Source organism: Elephas maximus, chromosome 11 (assembly GCF_024166365.1).
Source record: "Elephas maximus indicus isolate mEleMax1 chromosome 11, mEleMax1 primary haplotype, whole genome shotgun sequence".
Taxonomy (NCBI): Eukaryota; Metazoa; Chordata; class Mammalia; order Proboscidea; family Elephantidae; genus Elephas; species Elephas maximus.
The window spans coordinates 112,408,349-112,427,827 of record NC_064829.1 but is presented as its reverse complement, the minus strand read 5'-3'; the positions used below and the strand labels follow the sequence as shown (position 1 = coordinate 112,427,827).

Sequence of the window (19,479 nt, the reverse complement as noted above, 5' to 3'; positions counted from 1 at the left end):
GGTGACTCGTTTTTGTGCACTGTTGCCGTCCAGTCAATTCTGACTCATCGTATTCTTATGTTTTAAAATTGTCTCAGTTTTATTTTTTTACGTGGCAGATATTAATAGACATCAGTATTTACCCACATACAAAATCTCTTTGATGAATGGATAAACAAAATGTGCTGTATACACGCCATGGAATAGTATGCAGTCATAAAAAGGAACAAAATTCTGATGCAAGCTACAACATGGATGAAACTTGAAGACATTACACTAAGTAAAATAAGCCAGACACTAAAGGGCAAATATTGTATGAACCCACTTATACAAAATATCTAGAATAGGCAAATGCTTGGAGACAGAAAGTAGAACAGGTGTTACCAGCGGCTGCAGAAGGGAGAGATGGAGAGTTATTGTTTAACGGGTACAGAGCTTCTGTTTGGGGTGATGAAAAAGTTTTGGAAATAGATAGTAGTGATGGTTGTACAACATTGTGAATGTCATGTAGACTCAAAAATGATTAAAATGGTAAATTTTATGCATATTTTATCACAATAAAAATATGTATTTTTGGAAAAATCTCTTTGAGGTCCTTGATAATTTTTAAGAGTGTAAAACGTTTGAGAACCACTGCCAGTGCTGAAATTTAACATTTGCTGCGGTTACAAAGAAGGGCAACAAACCACAGTGCTATTAGTGAAACCTGCGGCTTTGTCACCAGAAGAAACCACAGATGTTTTCAGGTCTCGTTACAGCTGTTGTGGGAATCTCACATGTTCTATACACTCGCTGAAACTTCCAAATGATCGTATTTTTTTGTACCTACCACTAGATCTTCAAACTCAATGCCTTAATAAAGTACACATGTTACTACTGTATCATATATTTGTTTAAAAATATATCTGTATTTCAATATATTGGTTTCCTTTCTAATCCCCTAAGGGGCCCTGGTGGTGCAGTGGTTAAGCGCTTGGCTGCTAACTGAAAGGTCGGTGGTTGGAACCCACCAGCTGCTCCTCGGGAGAAAGATGTGGCAGACTGCTTCCGTAAAGATTTACAGCTGTGGAGACCCTATGGGACTGCTATGAGCCTGAACTGACTGGACAGTGGTGAGTTGTCTTTTTTGTTTCCGTTTTTGTTATCCCCTATTTTTTTATAGGCATGGGAAAACATGATTCTGAGAAGAGTTTCAGGAACCTGTCCCCGGTGTATTTAGCGCACGCGAGCACACACACACACACACACACACACACAAGGCTAAGAACCCTTGATTCTAGAAGACAATCAGAAAAACTAAAAATAAGGGGAGGCTACTAATGGTAAAAAAAAATTTTTTTTTTTTGTACTAATGGTGGTCGCACGGGTGAGACTTGGGGGGTAGTCGGGTGTAGCTAAGACAGTTGCTTTTTATTATATTTTAAGCTGTAATGGAGACTTCAGAAGGTGGGGGAAAACAAAAAAATCCAAACAGCACATGGTATTCCTCTTGAAAATCCCCCTCCTGTGCCAGTCCCTGAAATCGGTGTCCTCAGCCTGCAGACACCACTGGACTGAAACTACAGAGCCAAATATGTGGGTCAAGGTATCTGCAGACGTGAAAGGGGGCGCAGCTCAACAGCGGACGCCAGCTACTCTGGGAACCCCCAAGCATATTTTGAGGGGCAAGCCATTCACCAGCTTCACAAAGGTTTACAGAAAATTCACCCTTGCTCCCACCTGCCTCCCCCCCCCCCCGCCCCCGCCACCCCGCGTTCCCAGGACAGTTTCTGGGAGCCCTGCACAAATGGTAATACAATCGCTGATTCTCACCCAGCCCTCACTGGGGCCAGGCTTCCTTCTCAGCCCGTTTCAGGCGTAAACTCGTATAAAATCCCCACAACAGCCGATGAGGTCTGTACTATTATCACCTCTGTTTTACAGATGGGAAAATCAAGGCCTAATGAGGCCACGGTCGAGTAACCCTCCTAAGGCGCAGTCCTGCAGCGGAAGACTCGGATTTGGTGCTTTCAGGATGCCCCGGGGAGCCTGGGGAGGAATCAGTGGGGTCAGCTTGGAGAGGGAGGTAGCCAGAAAGATCTGAGAGGGTAGGATGCTGGAGCAGCTGCAAAGAATGGGGGATCCCCCGGGGTCGGAGGCGCTGGGGCCCGCAGTCATAGTACCCCGGGATCTGGCAGAGCCAGGGCTGGGGGCCAGTGTCCTGGGGGCTCCGCAGGGGCGACGTGGGGCTCCTGGGGGACGAACGCAGCCTTACCTGTCCGGGCGCTCACCTGGTGGCCCACTCGGAGGTGACGGCGGCTGCTGTGTACCAGGCTTTCCCGAGTCTCCCTTTCCGAGGCCCGCCCTGGGGCCGAGGGCGCTTGGGTGTGGGGCGCTCGGGACCGGCCAGACCTGTGGGACCCGGGGCCCCGGCTATCCGGATAGCCTGTCACCCCGAGGAGGCCGGCTCTTCCGGGGCTGGGACGGCTGTGGGCGGCGGGAGGCCTCAGAGGCTGCTGCCAACTCATAAATACCGCTGCCGGCCCGGCTGCAGGAGAATCGCGTGCCAGGCAGCGGCGCCCCTACGGTGAGCCGGGCCCCGGGGCGCCCCCCGCCCCAGCTCCCGGCCTCCGGGCTCCAGGACCTGCCGCCTCCGCCCCGCAGGTCTGCTGAGCTGGAGGCCGAGCTGGAGCGGGAAGAGGGCCAGGGAGGCGGGAAGAAGGAGGCAGGCAGGTGTGGGACGGAGGAGCCAGCCGAGCGCCAGTGGAGAAGTGGAGGAGGGTGGGGGCGATTGGGGCCCCTAAAGTCAGGGCGGGGTGCTGGGGGAGCCAGGGCCGGGAGCGGGGTTAGTAAGGGCAGGGTGGGATGCTGGGGACAGGGAATGGGGCCCCTCAGTGCAAGGTGGGGTGCTGGGGGATCTGGGGATGGAGCTGGGGGATCAGGGTCATGACACCAAGATGGAAGGCAGAGGGTGCAGTGGGAATGGTGGGGTCCCTGAGGGCAGGTCGAAAGGCTGAAGACCTGGGAGTAACTAGAAGAGGCATTACTAGAAGCAGGATGGGGTGTTGGGGAGGGGGTCATGCTGAGCCCCCACCCACCCCAAACCTGTTTCCTGGACAGCAAACCATGGTTAAGAGCCAGGCCTGTTGGGGTTGAAATCAGGCTCCTCCCATCCCAGCTGTGCAACCTAACCTCTGAATTCCTCAGTTGCTTCATCTGTGATATTGGGATGATGATAATGGCAGTGCCCACCACATAGGAATGTGGTGAGTCGTGTGAGTTACCCATGTGAGGCTCTGCACACAGTGAGGCTCGGGCCAGTCTGTGGCTCCATGATGATGGCCATGTTTGTTTTCTCTCTCCAGCATCTGAATAACTGTACCTCTTGAGGCTCTCCTACCACGTGGACATCGCCTGATCCCCTTCCATTCTCCATCCTCCCAGCCCCCTCCTGCTGTCCCTGAGCCATCTGATCTTCCCCCACACCCCTCCCCTTCTCCTCTCTGCCCCTTCCCAGCCCTCTGTCATGTGCCCCCTTCCTCCCTGCTGGCCCTGCTGCTGTCTGCTCCTCCTCTTCTCCCTGGGAAGCCAGGGGGCCTTGGGGACCCCCAGAGCCACCCCGGAGCAAGTCCATCTGTCCTACCCAGGTGAGTGTCTGAGACCCCTCCGTGGATCTCTCAGTGGTTGCTGTGGGACTCTAGGCAGGCAGCTTGTCTTTCCTGAGCCTCAGTTGTCTGCCTCTGTTGAATGGGGATTACAAACAGTGGTACCTCTTGTTGCGTGGGAAATGATTATGACTCCACCAAAGGGGGCTGCTCTTGTCCTTGCTCATTGTGTCACCATCACATCTCCAGGACCTGACACTTTACTGTGCCCATATCCATTGCCGTTGCTATCGAGTGGATTCCTACTCATAGCAACTCTGTAGGACAGAGCAGAACTGCCCCATAGGGTTTCCAAGGAGTGGCTGGTTGATTCCAAGTGCTGACTTTGTGGTCAGCAGCCAAACCCTTAACTACCGTGCCACCAGGGCCCTGTTAGTGCACAGTGGGTCCTAAACTTGGTTGTGGAAGAAACCAATAAATGAATGATTACAGAACTAGATTGCTTGGCCTTTCCTCTATTCCTCCTTACCTCTTCCCAGCAAGGGAGCCTCCTGAACCTTGATGGGGAGGCAGTGGTGCACTGAGGTGGTAAGAAGTGCACCCTGGACCCTCTGGACCCAAACTGCCTGGGTATGAATCCCAGCTTTGCTACTTACCTGCTGTGTTACCTTGGGCAAGTGACTTAACCTCTCTGGCCTCAACCGCCTCATCTGGACAATGGCGTAATGTGAGCCCGACCTCACAGTGGTACAGTGAGGTGTAAATAAATCAGTTGTGACCTGTACAGTGGCAGAACAGGGCTTAGTGTTGCTGCTGTGAAAAATCCTTGAGAATCTCAAAGGGATTTGTTTACCAGAGTTAAGTGTATCAATATTTACTGCGTTAGAAATCAAAGCAGAGACATTTAAAAAAACCTTTATTAAGTCATTTAAAATTAATAAACCCATTGTGTATTAATGTTAAGGACTTTTGCAATGAAAAAAAGAGTATATTTTACGAAACAAAAGAAATCTAGTGAGAAGGGTGGCACTGGTTTACGTCTTTGTAAGTCTCTGTAATGTCTGGCTTAACAGACAGCTGAATTCTCGTGTAATTTGCTTCTGCATTGCATCTCCCACGATGTGTTGCTTTGGGCGATCTGCACAAAGACAGTCTGGTCTCACACAGATGCGTGGTTGGAACAGGGAGGAGTATTTTAATAGCAGTTAAGTTTTAATAGTCAGATAATTATGGATATTCTTCTTTGATTCCACACCAAAACTAGGCAAGCGGTAGTTTCCTCTTTAAGGGATTATTTTAGCTTTTAATTCTAAATGATTTTAGACTTACGGAAGCATGGCAAAGATGGCACAGAGTTCCCCCCCAGCTTCTCTAATGTTAATGTCATATGTCACCATGGTGCAGCTGTCAAAACTGAGACATTAACTTTGGTACAATATTATGAACTAAGCCATGGGCTTTACTCAGATTCCACCCGTTTTTTTGTTGAAGTCTTTGTATGAATCCAGGATCCCACATTACACGTCTCTGCTGTGTCTCCTTCATCTCCTCCTGTTTGCGGCAGTTTCTCTGTCTTTCCTTGCCTTTCACGTCCTTGACACTTTTAAAGAAGGTTGCTTCTTAAAGGTTAGCTGCAGGGTGGAATCAGAAACCGTGTCAATGAACCGGCTTTGACCTTCACTGGCCCAGTGACCTTGGACAAGGCACTTCACCTGGAGGTCTCTGTAAAATGAGAGGGACAATAAAGTCTTTTCGCAGCAGTGAAACTCCAGCGAGCTTCTAGCCATTGAGTGGTTCACAGCCGTCCTTTGACCCACGAAATAATAGCAAATCTACTCTTCAAACCAAACTCACTGCTGTTGAGTCTATTCCAACTCACAGCGGCCCTTATAGGACAGAGTAGAACTGCCCCATAGGGTTTCCAAGGCTGTAATTTTAGCTTCTCACTAAACAATTAATACACACATTGTTTTGTGACATTGGTTGCCAACACCACAACATGTCAACACTCTCACCTTCTCGACCTTGGGTTTCCCGTTACTGGCTTTCCTGTCCCCTCCTGCTTTTTTGTCCTTGCCCCAGGGCTGGCATGCCCATTTAGTATTGTTTGGTTTTATGGGCCTGTCTAATCTTTGGCTGAAGGGTGAACCTCAGGAGTGACTTCAGTACTAAGTTAAAAGGGTGTCCAGGGGCCATACTCTTGGAGTGTCTGCAGTCTGTGTCAGACCAGTAAGTCTGGTCTTTTTTTGTGAGTTAGAATTTTGTTCTACGTTTTTCTCCAGGACCTCACATGGTAACTCGAGGAAGCCTCACCACATTCCTATGTGGTGGACGCTGCCATTATCATCATCCCCATATCACAGATGAGGCAACTGAGGAACTCAGAGATTAGGTTGCACAGCTGGTATGGGAGGAGCCTGATTTCAACCCCAGCAGGCCTGGCTCTTAACCATGGTTTGCTGTCTAGGAAACAGGTTTGGGGTGGGTGGGGGCTCAGCCTCCAGGTCTTTAGCCTTCCAACCTACCCTCAGGGACCCCACCATTCCCACTGCACCCTCTGCCTTCCATCTTGGTGTCATGACCCTGCTTAGCTTCCAAGATTAGACAAGGTCAGGTGGGCTCAGGGTGCTATGGTTGTAGATCCCCATCATATAGGGGGCACTTTCTTACTTTCTGGCACCACGGATTGTTCCAGGCTTATCTTGTATATTTCTTGCCTCAGCTCTGTTTCCTTTTATTGGAGAATGGGTATTTAGAGACCAAAATCAGGGCACTAGGTGTGCGTATTGCTACCGGGGTGTCGTTGCTTCTGGGTTCTCTCAACGAGTGGAGCTAGGCAATACCTATGCGTATGCACACATCTATATTTCTGTTTCTATCTGTATATATATTAAATACCATGAGATCATACGAATACCTCTGATTTCAGTCCAACACCAAGGGTTCATTCTAGCCTTCCACCTTTCCTTATTTGTAACTCCTTTCTCCAACACTGAGAAATCTGGCTCTCATTATTTACAATATAGTTACTTATTTCTTCAGTTCTAGGATACACGTGAAGCAGTGTTAGAATTGTTTAGCTGTATCCCCATGAGAAATGTTTATTGTATGCCACCATTTGTGTAACGGCCTTTTTGTCTTTATAAGGCCCAGTCAACACACTGTTTTTTGGTTACTTCTCTTCCCTAACCCCTTCAGTGTAGTTATGTTATCTTTGTGTGTGTGTGTGTTAAATATACAGGTAACAGCACATTTGCCATTTCAACAATCTTCACACGTACAGTTCAGTGACATTAAAATATGTCCATGTTGCTCAACCATCACCGTTAACCATTCTCAAGTTTTTCCATCACCTTTAACAGAATATTCTTTTTTTTTTTTTTTTCCATTTGTTAGTCTTTGCATTCTATATTGGGTACCCCCACACTCTGAGGAAACCCTGGTGGAGCAATGGTTAAGAGCTACAGCTGCTAACCAAAAAAGGTCGGCAGTTCGAATCCACCAGGTGCTGCTTGGAAATCCTATGGGGCAGTTATACTCTGTCCTACAGGGTCACTATGAGTTGGAATTGACTTGACAGCAATGGGTTTGGTTTTTTGGTTTTCTACATTCTGATTGTTTTTAATTGTTTGTTTATTTTGGGGGCTTGTGAAGGAAATATGAAACATAACTAATATTCTTAGAGCCGGAGTTATACAAAAAGACTCAGAAGCACCACTCCCTCTTCATCCCTACGACCCCATCCCCGTTCCTTCTTTTTTCCACCCCATTCCCATCCACCCACTTAAGTAATCCATCTCTTCCTGTATTTCTTTTATACAAATGAGCAGAGACCTCTGTATGTTCTCATGCCCCCCTTACCTCAAGGATAGTTGACTGTGGGTATTCTTTTGTACTTTGCTTTTTTAATTTAGTGCTGTGTCCTGGAGATCATTCCATATCAGTTCCCAGAGCTTGTCCTCATTCTGTCACACGGCTGCATAACACTCCATGTGCGGACGTTACATGGTTTATTCAGTCGCTCTCCTACAGATGAGCATTTGGGTCGTTTCCCATATTTTACGATTACAAAGAGTTCTGCAGTAGAAGACTTTGTACGTGTGTGTGTTTGTATTGCTGGAGGAAGAACCAATGCTCTTCACGTTACCTTATATTATATTCATGTATTATATACATGGCATTTTTAAAACCTTGCTTTGGGTGCTAACATTGAGGAAATTGAAGATATCACTTAAAAATCTGGATTTGTATGCGTAGCTATGCACGCTCCTGGGATATAAAAACGACCATGTAAAGATTTACTCTAAACAAATAAGCAAAAAACCCATTGCCATCAAGTTGATTCCTGCTCATGGCAACCCTATAGGATAGAGTAGAACTGTCCCACAGGGTTTCCAAAGAGCGACTGGTAGATTCAAACTGCCAACATCTTGGTTAGCAGCTGGGCTCTTAACTACTGTGCCATCAGAGTTCCTGAGAGTTACTCTAGGACAATCAAAAGATTTGGCAGCACTGAGCCAGCTTCCTTCGTGGCCCCTACCACCAGAGCTGAGTGGTGGCTGACCTTTTCAGACAGGGCAGGGTCTGTGGTTTGCCACACTCTCCACGGCTCCCTGCTTCCTTAGAGCTGGCCCTTTTCCCTGTTTATGTTACTTAGCTGGCCTCCAGACACCTGAATTTGCAGCCCCTAAACAATACTGTGTGTAAAGTGTCTGGCCCAAGACTTGAACATGATAAATAATGACGTTAATAATAATAGCTAACACATGTATAACGCTAACTACACACCAAACCAAAACCAAACCAGTTGCTGTTGAATTATTTCGCACTCATGGCAGCCCATGTGTTTTTCAATGGCCGTGACCTTTTGAACGTAGATCACCTGGCCTTTCTTCTGAGGTGCCGCTGGGTGGATTCAAACCTTGTGGTTAATGGCCATGAGCTTTACTGTTTGCACCACCCAAGGATTCCAACTATGCAACAGGAATGCTTTACTTATTCACTTTATGGAGTAGGCAACTTTAGACCATTTTACAGATAAGGAAACTAAGGCTCAGAAAGGCGAAGTGGCTTGCCCAAGGAGAACACAAGCTGGAAATGGCAGAGCAGGGGCTGATCTTAAGTGGTCCCAGAAAGTGTGCCCTTAACTACTAAATTCAAGAGCTGTCATAGTTACTGCTCCTCACTCCCTCTGAGCACCCCTCCCTGCCCCAGCCTCTCTGACACCCCCTTTGTCCTCTTTTCCCCAGGTGAGCCAGGCACCATGACTGTAACTTGGACCACGTGGGTCCCTACCCGCTCTGAAGTGCAGTTCGGGCTGCAGCTATCAGGGCCCCTGCCCCTCCGGACCCAGGGCACCTCCAGCCTCTTTGTGGATGGGGGAATTCTCAAACGGAAGTTCTACATACACCGAGTCACTCTGCGGAGGCTGCTGCCAGGGGTCCAGTATGGTGAGAAGGGCCCTGGGCTGAGGTGGTGAGGGAGGACAGAAAGAGAAGTGAGATGTGGACCAGAAGCTACCACTGGCAGGTGGTTGAGGCTGCGCTGGTAACTCCTCTGCTTATCTGCAAGCCTATTGTATGAGACCCTAGAATGAAAATGGAAGGTGTTGGGGACCTGGGGAGAGGTGGACAGAGGGGCATGGGTCAGATCCATCCATAGCTCTCTCCCTCTACCAAATGAAGATGGGTGGAGGTTGGAGGAAGGGTCCCGGGCACCCCCAGCTGACTGTGACCTTCTCCTCACCCCTCAGTTTACCGTTGTGGCAGTGCCCAGGGCTGGAGCCGTCGGTTCTGCTTCAGGACCTTAAAGAACGGGCCCCACTGGAGCCCCCATCTGGCTGTGTTTGGGGACCTGGGAGCTGACAATCCAAAGGCTCTCCCCCGGCTGCGCAGGGACATCCAGCAGGGCATGTACAATGCTGTTCTCCATGTGGGTGAGGCTTCAGCAAGTGTGCTCTGGGGGCGTGGGGGGTGGGAGGCAGCGTCAGGACTCTGGCGGGGTCGAGGGGCTAGTTTGGTTCTGAAGTCACAGGGGATAAGACTGGCCACGGAGATTGGTGACTGTGCTTTACGAGACTGCTCAGACTGAAATCCCAATTCTGACACCTAGAGCTGTGTGCATGTTTTTTTTTCCTCTGTATTGTTACTGGACATAAGGCTAGTTCAGAAGCCGTAGCATCGTTTGTACTGTGATGACTACATAAGCTAATATGTGTGCAGCTCTTACAACATTGCCCGACATGTTGTAAGTGCTAGATAAGTGCTGGTTGTTGTTATTATTGTCATTATTTAGGGGAAGGGGACGAGATGGGAGACTGCCATTGGGCAGATATGGTTCAAAGTGCAGACTTTGGCATCAGGCTCCTGGGGTTTGATCCCTGCATCTTTACTAAGCAGCTCTGTTAACTTGGGCAAGCACTTCACCTCTCTGGGCCTCACTTTCCCCATCTGAAATGAGAATGATAATAATACTCCCCTCGTGGGTATTTTGAAGATTCAGGTGATCGTGCCTGTAAAGCACTTGAGACTGTGCCTGGTACAAACGCAGTACTATGTGAGTCTTTTGTTGTGGTGGTGGTGATTGTGGTTATTGTTGTTGACAAGATGACAAGATGGCAGACAGAGGTGAGGGCTGGTGGCATCAGAGCACAGAAGACTAGCATGGTCCTGAGGGGGCCCAGAGACCAGAGGTTGAGCGAACTCTTCCAAGAGCCAATGCAGGTGGGTGTGAGGTAGGGATCAGGGACTGGAATGTTTGAAGACTGTCTTAGTTATCTAGTGCTGCTATAACAAACACCACAAGTGAATGGCTTTAACAAAGAGAAATTTTTTCTGTCACAGTCTAGGAGGCTAGAAGTCTGAATTCAAGGACTCAGCTCCAGTGGAAAGCTTTCTTTCTCAGTTGGGCCTGGGGGAAGGCCCTCATCATCAATCTTCCCCTGGTCTAGGAGCTTCTCAGCACAGGGAGCTTGGGCCCAAAGGAAGTGCTATTCTCCTGGCTCTTGTTTTTTGGTGGTATGAGGTCCCCATGTCTCTCTGCTCGCGTCTCTCTTTTATATCTCAAAAGAGATTGACTTAAAACATAGCCTAATCCTGTAAATTGAGTCCTGCCTCATTAACACAACTGCCTCTAATCCTGCCTCATTAACATTGTAGAGGTAGGATTTACAACACACAGGAAATTTACATCAGATGACAAAATGCACAATCATACAATACTGGAAATCATAGCCTAGCCAAGTTGACCCACATTTTAGGGGGACACAATTCAATCCATGACAAAGACCAAGGGTTGGTTGTACAGCCCCACACCTGAGCAACCAGGTCCCTCAGTTCCAGCAAAAGCAGAGCTAGGTCTGAATCCTTACTCTCTCTCTACACCCCCCTTCTCAGGAGACTTTGCCTACAACATGGACGAGGACAATGGCCGCGTCGGGGACAAGTTCATGAGGCTTATTGAGCCTGTGGCCGCCAGCCTGCCATACATGACATGTCCTGGGAATCATGAAGAACGCTAGTGAGAACCCGGGGTTGCGGCTGGACAAGGGCCAGACTTGGATCAAAGCGGATGATTCTTTGACTTCCAATGTCCTTCTTAGTGTCTAACCTTAGTCTCTCATACTGCAGCGGCTCATTCATGGCAATAAGAGGAGAGGAGATGAAGGACAAGTTGATTTTTTAGTCTCTCTCAGGCCTGGGAGCCAGACTCTGGGCCTGACAGTGGGGAAATGGTGGGGACAGGGAGCTGTGGCAGCCAGGCCCTCACCCCATCTTTTTACTTTATCCAGCAACTTCTCTAACTACAAGGCTCGCTTCAGTATGCCAGGGAACACCGAAGGTCTTTGGTACAGGTAATCTGGGGATGCTGGGGACTGGCCTCCCTCCCCTGAAGGATGGGGTATGCAGAGGAGACCCCACCTCTGACCCCTGCCCTTTGACCACCTCCAGCTGGGATCTGGGCCCGGCCCACATCATCTCTTTCTCCACCGAGGTCTATTTTTTTCTCCATTATGGCTACCACCTGGTAGAGAGACAGTTCCGCTGGCTGGAGAACGACCTCCAGGTAACCTGGGTGGAACATCCCCTTGGTCTCTCAGCCTGCCTCACTCCCTCTGCCCCCCAGCCCTGCCCCTCACTCTGGGCCCTTCTCTCTAGAAAGCCAACCAGAATCGGGCAATCCGGCCGTGGATCATAACCATGGGTCACCGGCCCATGTACTGTTCCAATGCTGATCTGGATGACTGCACAAGGCACGAAAGCAAGGTGAGGACTCCCTTCCTGGTGGGGAGCGGAACCCTGAGAGGAGGCAGCGTCGGCGTGAGTGACCCTTACCTCCTTGCTCATCCTTCCCAGGTCCGCAAAGGCCTCTTTGGCCGGTTATATGGGCTGGAGGATCTTTTCTACAGATACGGTGAGTGACCCCTGGGACCCCCAGCCCCATGCCCATACCCCATCTCTCCTGGATTCAGAGGCCTGACCCCCATTTGCCCTGTCTCAGGGGTTGACCTGCAGCTGTGGGCTCATGAGCACTCATACGAACGGCTGTGGCCAATTTACAACTATCAGGTGAGGCACAAGGGAGCACCAAGGTCTCATGTGGCTGGTGGCAATGGAAGCTGGGTCGGGCCCCCTGGGTGTGGCCTGGTGTGACCCTCACTTTTTTCCCTCCTCCAGGTGTTTAACGGCAGCCAAGCGATGCCCTACACCAACCCTCGAGCCCCTGTCCATATCATCACAGGATCTGCTGTGAGCAGGGCGGGGAAGGGTGCCCTTGGCATTTCTTCTCTCGCTATTTATTGAGCACTAACCAAACGGTCGGCAGTTCGAGTCCACCAGCTGCTCCTTGGAAACCGTATGGGGCAGTTCTACTCTGTCCTATAGGGTCACTATGAGTCGGAATCGACTTGATGGCAGCGGGTTTTGTTTTCATTTTAACCTTGATCAGTCTGAATGCCTCATGCCTTATACATGCGATATTATCTAACCCTCACCATAAACCTAGGTTGGGTACTCCTAGTAGCATGCCCATTGTACAGATGTGGAGACAGAGGCTCAGAGGATAAATACTTGTTCGAAGACACAATTCGAACAACTGGCAGTGGTTGTGGGGCCAACTCAGGTCTACTGGATCTAGGAGCAGAGGGCTTATTATGATTTTTAACTTGTCTATAGACTTTATATAGCTTCTACCAGCTTTCTCACTGGTGACCTTTTTCTAGTCTAGGACCCCACCTTGTATTTAGTTGTCATGCCTCCTTAGTCTCTCCAACCTGTGAACCTTCCTCAATCTTCCCCTGGTCTAGGAGCTTCTCAGCACAGGGGCCCCAGGTCCAAAGGACGCCCTCTGCTCCTGGCTCTACTTTCTCGGTGGTATAAGCTGCCTCTGTCCCTCCGCTCACTTCTGTCTTTTATCTCTCAAAAGAAATTGACTCAAGATACAACCTAACCTTGTAGATTGAGCCCTGCCTTCTTAACATAACTGCCTCTAATCCCACCTCATTAACATCTTAGAGGTAGGATTTACGACACGTAGGAAAATCACATCAGATGACAAAACTGTGGGTGATCACACAATCCTGGGAATCATGGCCTAACCAAGGTGACATACATTTTGGGGGGATACAATTCAATCCATAATAAGAGTCATGAGTGATTTATTTTATCCTGTAGTTATAATCCAATACCATCGTTGTTTATTTTGTTGCTCAAATTGTCTCAGCGATGGCCATTGGGAGCTCTTCCAGGCTGGCTCCTGAGCCCTAGTGATATGCCCCATCTTCTGTGAGCACTTCCTTACTTCCTGGCACCACAAGATCCTCCAAGTTCATCTCGTGTTTCTGTGCCCCAGCCTTGGAATCAGCCACGTCTCCAAGGAGGGAGGGCTTCATTTTTAATACTAATCTTATAAAATATTATTATCAAAGTAACAATCACTCTTGATAAAAGTCGAAACAGTACAGCGGGCATCAGGTAAGCAGCAGAGGTCTCCAGCCCTTCTTAGTCCCACTTTGGATAGTTAGGTCTCTTGATGGCATTTTTTTTTTTTTTAATTTATTGTGCTTTAGAGGAAGGTTTACAGAGCAATTAATTTCTCATTAAACAGTTAACATACATATTGTTTTGTGACATTGGTTGGGATGTGTCAACACTCCCCTTCTTGACCTTGGGTTCCCCATTTCCATTCATCCAGCTTTCCTGTCCCCTCCTGCCCATTTACTCTCATATACATGGTTGAGCTGTGTGTATTATTGTTTTATGGGCTTGCCTAATTTTTGGCTGAAGAGTGGACCTCAGGAGTGACTTCAGTACTGAGTTAAAAGGTCATCTGGGGGCCATGCTTTCAGGGTTTCTGGATGGCATTTTAAAGTTTTCTGTGCATATACACAGCAGTAATTGTCTAGATGGAAACCCTGGTGGTGCAGTGGTTAAGAGCTACAGCTGCTAACCAAAAGGTAGGCAGTTTGAATCTCCCAGGTGCTTCTTGGAAACCCTATGGGCAGTTCTACTCTGTCCTGTAAGGTCACTATGAGTTGGAATCGACTCGATAGCAACAGGTTAATTGTCTAGATATAGACATGTTACTGTATCACCTACTTTTAAAAAGTTACCTGAGTCATGTTTCTTACAGTGGTGGTTCTCAAGCTTGACTGCACATTAGAATTACCTGGGAGTGCTTTTAAAACTCCCAACGCCCAGGTCCCACCCCAGCCCAGAACAGCAGAATCTCTGAGGGCGAGGCCCTGTCTGGGACACTGTTGTGTATCCACCACCCAGAGCAAGAAATAAAATATTTTCAGCAGCAGATGGCTCTCTATGCTCCTTCCCAGCCATCTCTGCCTGTCGGGGACCGCTATTCTGACCTCTACAGATTAGCTTTTTCTCTGCATTTTTATAATACAAAGACTCTCCATATTCCCTTCACCCAGATTCCCCAAATATGAACATTTAACCACATTTGTTTTGACTCCCTTTCTCTCTCCTTTCCCCTTCCTCCCCCACCTCTCTGTCAGTATCTGTCTATAAATTTTTTATTATTATTTTCTAATCCAATGAAGAGTAAGTTGCACACATGATGCCCTATACCCTTAAATACTTCTGTCTGTATTTCCTAAAATACAAGGGCATTCCCTTACCTCACTGCAGTGTAATTATCAAGTTCAACTAGTTAACACTGATAATCTACTATTATCCTAAACACAGACCTTAGTCATATTTAGCCAACTGTCTGTTTACGACCAGTTGCTGTCGAGTGACTCAGGCTCTTGGTGGCCTCATGTGTGTCAGAGTAGAACTGTGCTCTATAGGGTTTTTTGTAGCTGATTTTTTGGAAGTAGATCGTCAAGTCTTTCTTTTGAGTGCCTCTGGGTGGACTCGAACCTCTGATCTTTTGGTTAGCAGCTGAGTGGGTTAACCATTTGCACCATTCCAAGCCCCAAACCAAATCTGTTGCCATCGAGTCAATTCCAATTCATAGTGACCCTATAGGACAGAGTAGAACTGCCCCATAAAGTTTCCAGGGAACACCTGGCGGATTTGAACTGCCGACCCTTTGGTTAGCAGCCGTAGCACTTAACCACTATGCCACCAGTGTTTCCTTTAGTATCCTTTAAATCAAAGCACAGATTTTTTTTTTTTTTCCTGATTCAGGATCTAGTCCAAGATCATGTGTTGTGCTTAGGTCTCTTTCCAAAAAACCAAACCAAACCTGTTGCTGTCGAGTCGATTCTGACTCATAGTGACCCTAAGGACGGAGTAGAACTGCCCCATAGGGTTTCCAAGGAGCAGTTGGTGGATTTAAGCTGCTGAGCTCTTAGGCACCAGGGCTTAATTTGCACCATTTAAAAAAACCAAACCCAAGTGCCTTTGAGTCGATTCCGACTCATAGCAACCCTATAGGACAGAGTAGAACTGCCCCATAGAGTTTCCAAGGAGCGCCTAGAAGATTCAAACTGCCAATCCTTTGCTTAACAGCCATAGCACTTAACCACCATGCCACCTGGGTTTCCATTTGCACCATTAAAGCCAAAAAACCAAACCCAGTGCCGTCGAGTCAATTCCAACTCATAGCGACCCTATAGGACAGAGTAGAACTGCCCCAAAGGGTTCCCAAGGAGCACCTGGTGGATTCAAACTGCCAGCCTCTTGGTTAGCAGCCATAGCTCTTAACCACTACGCCACCAGGGTTTCCATGATTAGATTGGAGTTCTGCATTTCTGGTAGGAATACACAAAAGTGATACTGTGTTCTGTGTACCTGACATGGTGCCTCTCTTTGAACCTCAGTTTTCCCATGTATCCATCTGTCTCATTACTGTTGATGTTTACTTTGATCACTGCCAGCCTTCTCTACCATAAAGTTACTGTTTCTCTTTGTAATGAATAAGTGTCTTGCAGGGGACATACTTTGAGACAATGTAAGTATTCTGTTACTTCTCAAACTTTCACCCACTACTTTTACCATTCTGTGATGAGCCTTGCCTCAATCAGCTGCTACAATGATGGCTACAAAATGGAGAGCTTTCTAGCCTCATCGCCCTCTCTGTGCTTTCCTTCTGGCTTTCTACTGCAAGGATGAGCACTCTTCTCCCCCAGCACTGGTGTTCTGAAAAACTTTCTTTGAGGGTCTACTGTGCGCCTAGGGTTGAAGCCCACCAATTTCTTCTGTTCTGCAGCTTGTTTTTCCTCTCGACATAATCTTGACTACCTTTCTGGATCACCCTCTGTCTTTGTGATGGCTATGCTATAATTTTATTCCACTGACCCCACTGATAGCCATTTGGGTGGCTTTGCAATCAGGGCTTTTACAGAAAACGCTGCCGTGGGCAGTCTTGTTCAGCTGTGTGCATCTTTCTAGAAGTCAGACACCTGGGCCAGAGGAAGCCTGGCTCGGTCCAAATGCTCAATTGTGAGCATTATTGAGGCCAAGTCCTCACCAACAAAGTTAAGGGGGAGACTGGGCACTGGCCTGCAGCTCATTTCTGTTCCCCTGAGGGTCTTCCTTGTGCCCCAGTCCCGGGTCTGACTGATTTCTCTCTGGCAGGGCTGTGAGGAGCGGCTGACCCCCTTTGCCATCTTCCCACGGCCCTGGAGTGCTGTGCGTGTGAAGGAGTATGGGTACACGCGGCTACACATCCTCAACGGAACCCATGTCCACATCCAGCAGGTGTCCGATGACCAGGTCAGTAAGGGGCAGGCCCGTTCCCCTGCCTGAGCTACCAGGCACTGTGTATTGAGGCCAAGTGGTTACAAGTGTGGACTCTAGACCCAGACAGCCTGGGTTCAAATCCTGACTCAAGTACTTACCAGCTGGGTGACCTTGAGCAACTTATTTAACCTCTTTGAGCCTCAGTTTTACTATCTGTAAAATGGGATGGTAGTCATTTCTACCTCACAGGATTGTACAGGAGTTGAGTGACTTATTATACAGAATGTGCTTAGAGCAGCCTCTGGGACAAGATAAAATCTATAGGTATTTATCATCATGAGGCAGGGGAAGGAAAAGGCCAGTGGTGGGAGAAGGGTAGAGGGAAAACAACATGAGGTATGTGTGGTCTGGATGGCTCAGGATTAAATGGACTCACGTAACAATGGCTCACTTATTTTTCCATTGTAGTTTTAAAATTTTGCTGTCTATGGATTTTTGGGCAGCTTATTGTGTAACCAAAATGAAACCCATTGCCATTGAGTCGATTCCAACTCATAATGACCCTATAGGATGGAGTAGAACTGCCCCATAGAGTTTCCAAGGAGCACCTGGTGGATTCGAACTGCTGGCCTTTTGGTTAGCAGCTGTAGCACTTAACCACTGCGCCACGAGGGTTTCCAGTGTGTAACCAGGCACTTTGTATTTAGATACATAGATAGGTAGAATAGATGATCAATAGGTAGATAGATGATCAGTTGATAGATAGATAGCTGTCTTCTAGTCAGCTCCGACTCGTGGTGACTTAATATACAACAGAATGAATAGAGCCCAGTCCAGCATCATCCTCACAGTCACCAGCAAGTCTGAGTCCTTCATTGTGGCTATTGTGACAATCCATTTTACTGAGGGTCTCCCTTGCCCTTGCTGGCCTTCCACACGTTTATGTCTACCAACATTTTGATCTCCCCAACAATCCATGTGGGCAGGCGTTCTTCCATTTTCTAGATGATGGAACTGGGGCTCAGAGGGGGGAAGTAACTTTGCCAGGCTCACATAGCTCAAGTGTGGCAGAGCTAGGATCTGACCCCAAAGACATGCTCTTTTCCTTACAAATAATGACCATTTATTGGCAGCGTGTGTGCTGGGCACCAGCATTTGTGTGTATTCTTTAACTCAGTTCTCTCCATGACTCAGAGAGGTTTAGCAACTTGCCTGAGGTTGCACAGCCCATCAAAGGCAGAACTGGGATTCAAACCCACGCCACTTGGTTCAGTGGCGTCACCCAGTGTGGTAACTCGTGGTGTCACTCACCCATGCTCATTACCACAATACCGTAGTTAAAACACCAGAGAATTTGGCTAAATCAGCAACTATGAAAGCCAGCCACGACGGAAACAATGGCACGTGCTTGTAACACGTGTGGATGAAACCACATGATTGTAATTGGGAAATAATGACAGCTCTGACCGGACTGCCTTAAAAGGTTCCAAAAGCAAATTAGTGCAGAGTTTTAGCCTTGTAGCATATTGAAACACACAAGCTGGGCTAACGAAAAATGTTTCTGTTAACTAACTACAGGGACACTTTTATAAAAAATAACAGATTTCTGCTGACACACTGCACAAAAAATTTACAGACAGTCATTTTGGTGTCGCCCCCACCGACAGTGTCACCCAGTGCGTCTGCACCCCCAGGACCCCTCCAGCGATGCCACTCACCGGGCCCGAGTCCAGGCTTTCAGTCCTCAGTGCCGTCCCTGTTTTTGTCCCTCACAGGATGGCAAGATTGTGGACGACATCTGGATGGTGAGACCCCTGCTCAACCGGACGACATACCTCTAGGGATGACAGCAGCTCTCATAAGGAACCCAGGAACCCCAAGACTTGCTGACTTGGCTGGTGCGGCCCGACGCTGCCCAGGCCCAGATGGGGAGTCAGGGCGGGCCTCAACGCCCCTGCCCTCCCGAGGCCCCACATGGGGTGGACACAGCCCTGAAGGAGCTGGGGTAGCTCTCTCCTCCTGGAGAGGTGGGAGTCCTGGCTGACTGTGGAGGGTGGGTGCAGAATGAAGCAGGGCGGGTCTCAGGCGGACACAGCCCCGCCCCTGCATAGCTGACTGGACTGGGTGCCCACAGGGCCTTGCGAATAAAGAGGCTTGTGCCGGTGGCTTTGTGGACGCTGCTGTTTTGCTGGAGATGCCCACTGGGCCTCCTTCTCTGCTGCCAACCCCAAGGAGAGCATGAACCAGCCCAGATTCAGAAAGGTGGGCACGACCGTCATGACACCACAGACCAGCAGGTGGCGACAGTGGCTTCCTCCTCCTAGCCTGGCGCTCTGAGCCGGGTCCTGCTTCAAGGGCCCAAGGACTACTAAGCAGTGTCCCTTTGTACCTCAGTTTCCCTGCCAATGTCTTACCCAGGAAGGAAGGGAGTAGTATTTGTATTCTTGCCTCCCACTGGGGGCAGCTGACGAGCTTCACGATCTCAAAAAAATCCAAACCCTTTGCCATCGAGTCCATTCTGACTCATAGCAACTCTGTAAGACAGAGTAAAACTGCCCCATAGGGTTTCCATAGAGCAGCTGGTGGATTCAAACCGCCATCCTTTTGGTTAGCAGCCGAGCTCTTCATCATGACGTCACAGGCCTGCCCTTTTCCTCCGCCCTTCTCTTCCTTCCTCCTTCCTTTCAGCTTTCCATTCATTTAACCATTACTTACTGAGCATCTACTATTTGCAGACCCTGTTCTCAGCACCAGATAGACAGGTGTGCCCT

The 19,479-nt window shown here is 48.6% G+C and overlaps 1 protein-coding gene and 1 long non-coding RNA gene across 3 annotated transcripts; both read left to right on the top strand.

The window, feature by feature from the left end:
- The first annotated feature begins 1,032 nt into the window (after positions 1 to 1,032).
- On the top strand, positions 1,033 to 2,138 carry LOC126085686 (uncharacterized). Its single transcript, XR_007519319.1, has 3 exons — positions 1,033 to 1,091; positions 1,515 to 1,669; positions 1,903 to 2,138. It is a non-coding gene; the product is annotated as an uncharacterized LOC126085686 (long non-coding RNA).
- A 370-nt stretch (positions 2,139 to 2,508) lies between these two features.
- ACP7 (acid phosphatase 7, tartrate resistant (putative)) lies at positions 2,509 to 18,867 on the top strand. Of its 2 annotated transcripts, XM_049901291.1 has the most exons (14): positions 2,509 to 2,545; positions 3,079 to 3,224; positions 3,324 to 3,605; positions 8,813 to 9,013; positions 9,316 to 9,498; positions 10,958 to 11,081; positions 11,353 to 11,415; positions 11,513 to 11,627; positions 11,720 to 11,827; positions 11,918 to 11,975; positions 12,063 to 12,130; positions 12,239 to 12,310; positions 16,604 to 16,741; positions 18,484 to 18,867. In XM_049901291.1, exons 3-14 carry the CDS (start codon positions 3,485 to 3,487, stop codon positions 18,547 to 18,549), a joined length of 1,317 nt encoding a protein of 438 aa, XP_049757248.1. In that variant the 5' UTR covers positions 2,509 to 2,545; positions 3,079 to 3,224; positions 3,324 to 3,484; the 3' UTR covers positions 18,550 to 18,867. The 2 variants fall into 2 exon arrangements, with proteins under 2 accessions (XP_049757248.1, XP_049757249.1); XM_049901292.1 differs by lacking the exon at positions 3,079 to 3,224 and having other exon boundaries at positions 2,518 to 2,545.
- Positions 18,868 to 19,479: the final 612 nt, after the last annotated feature.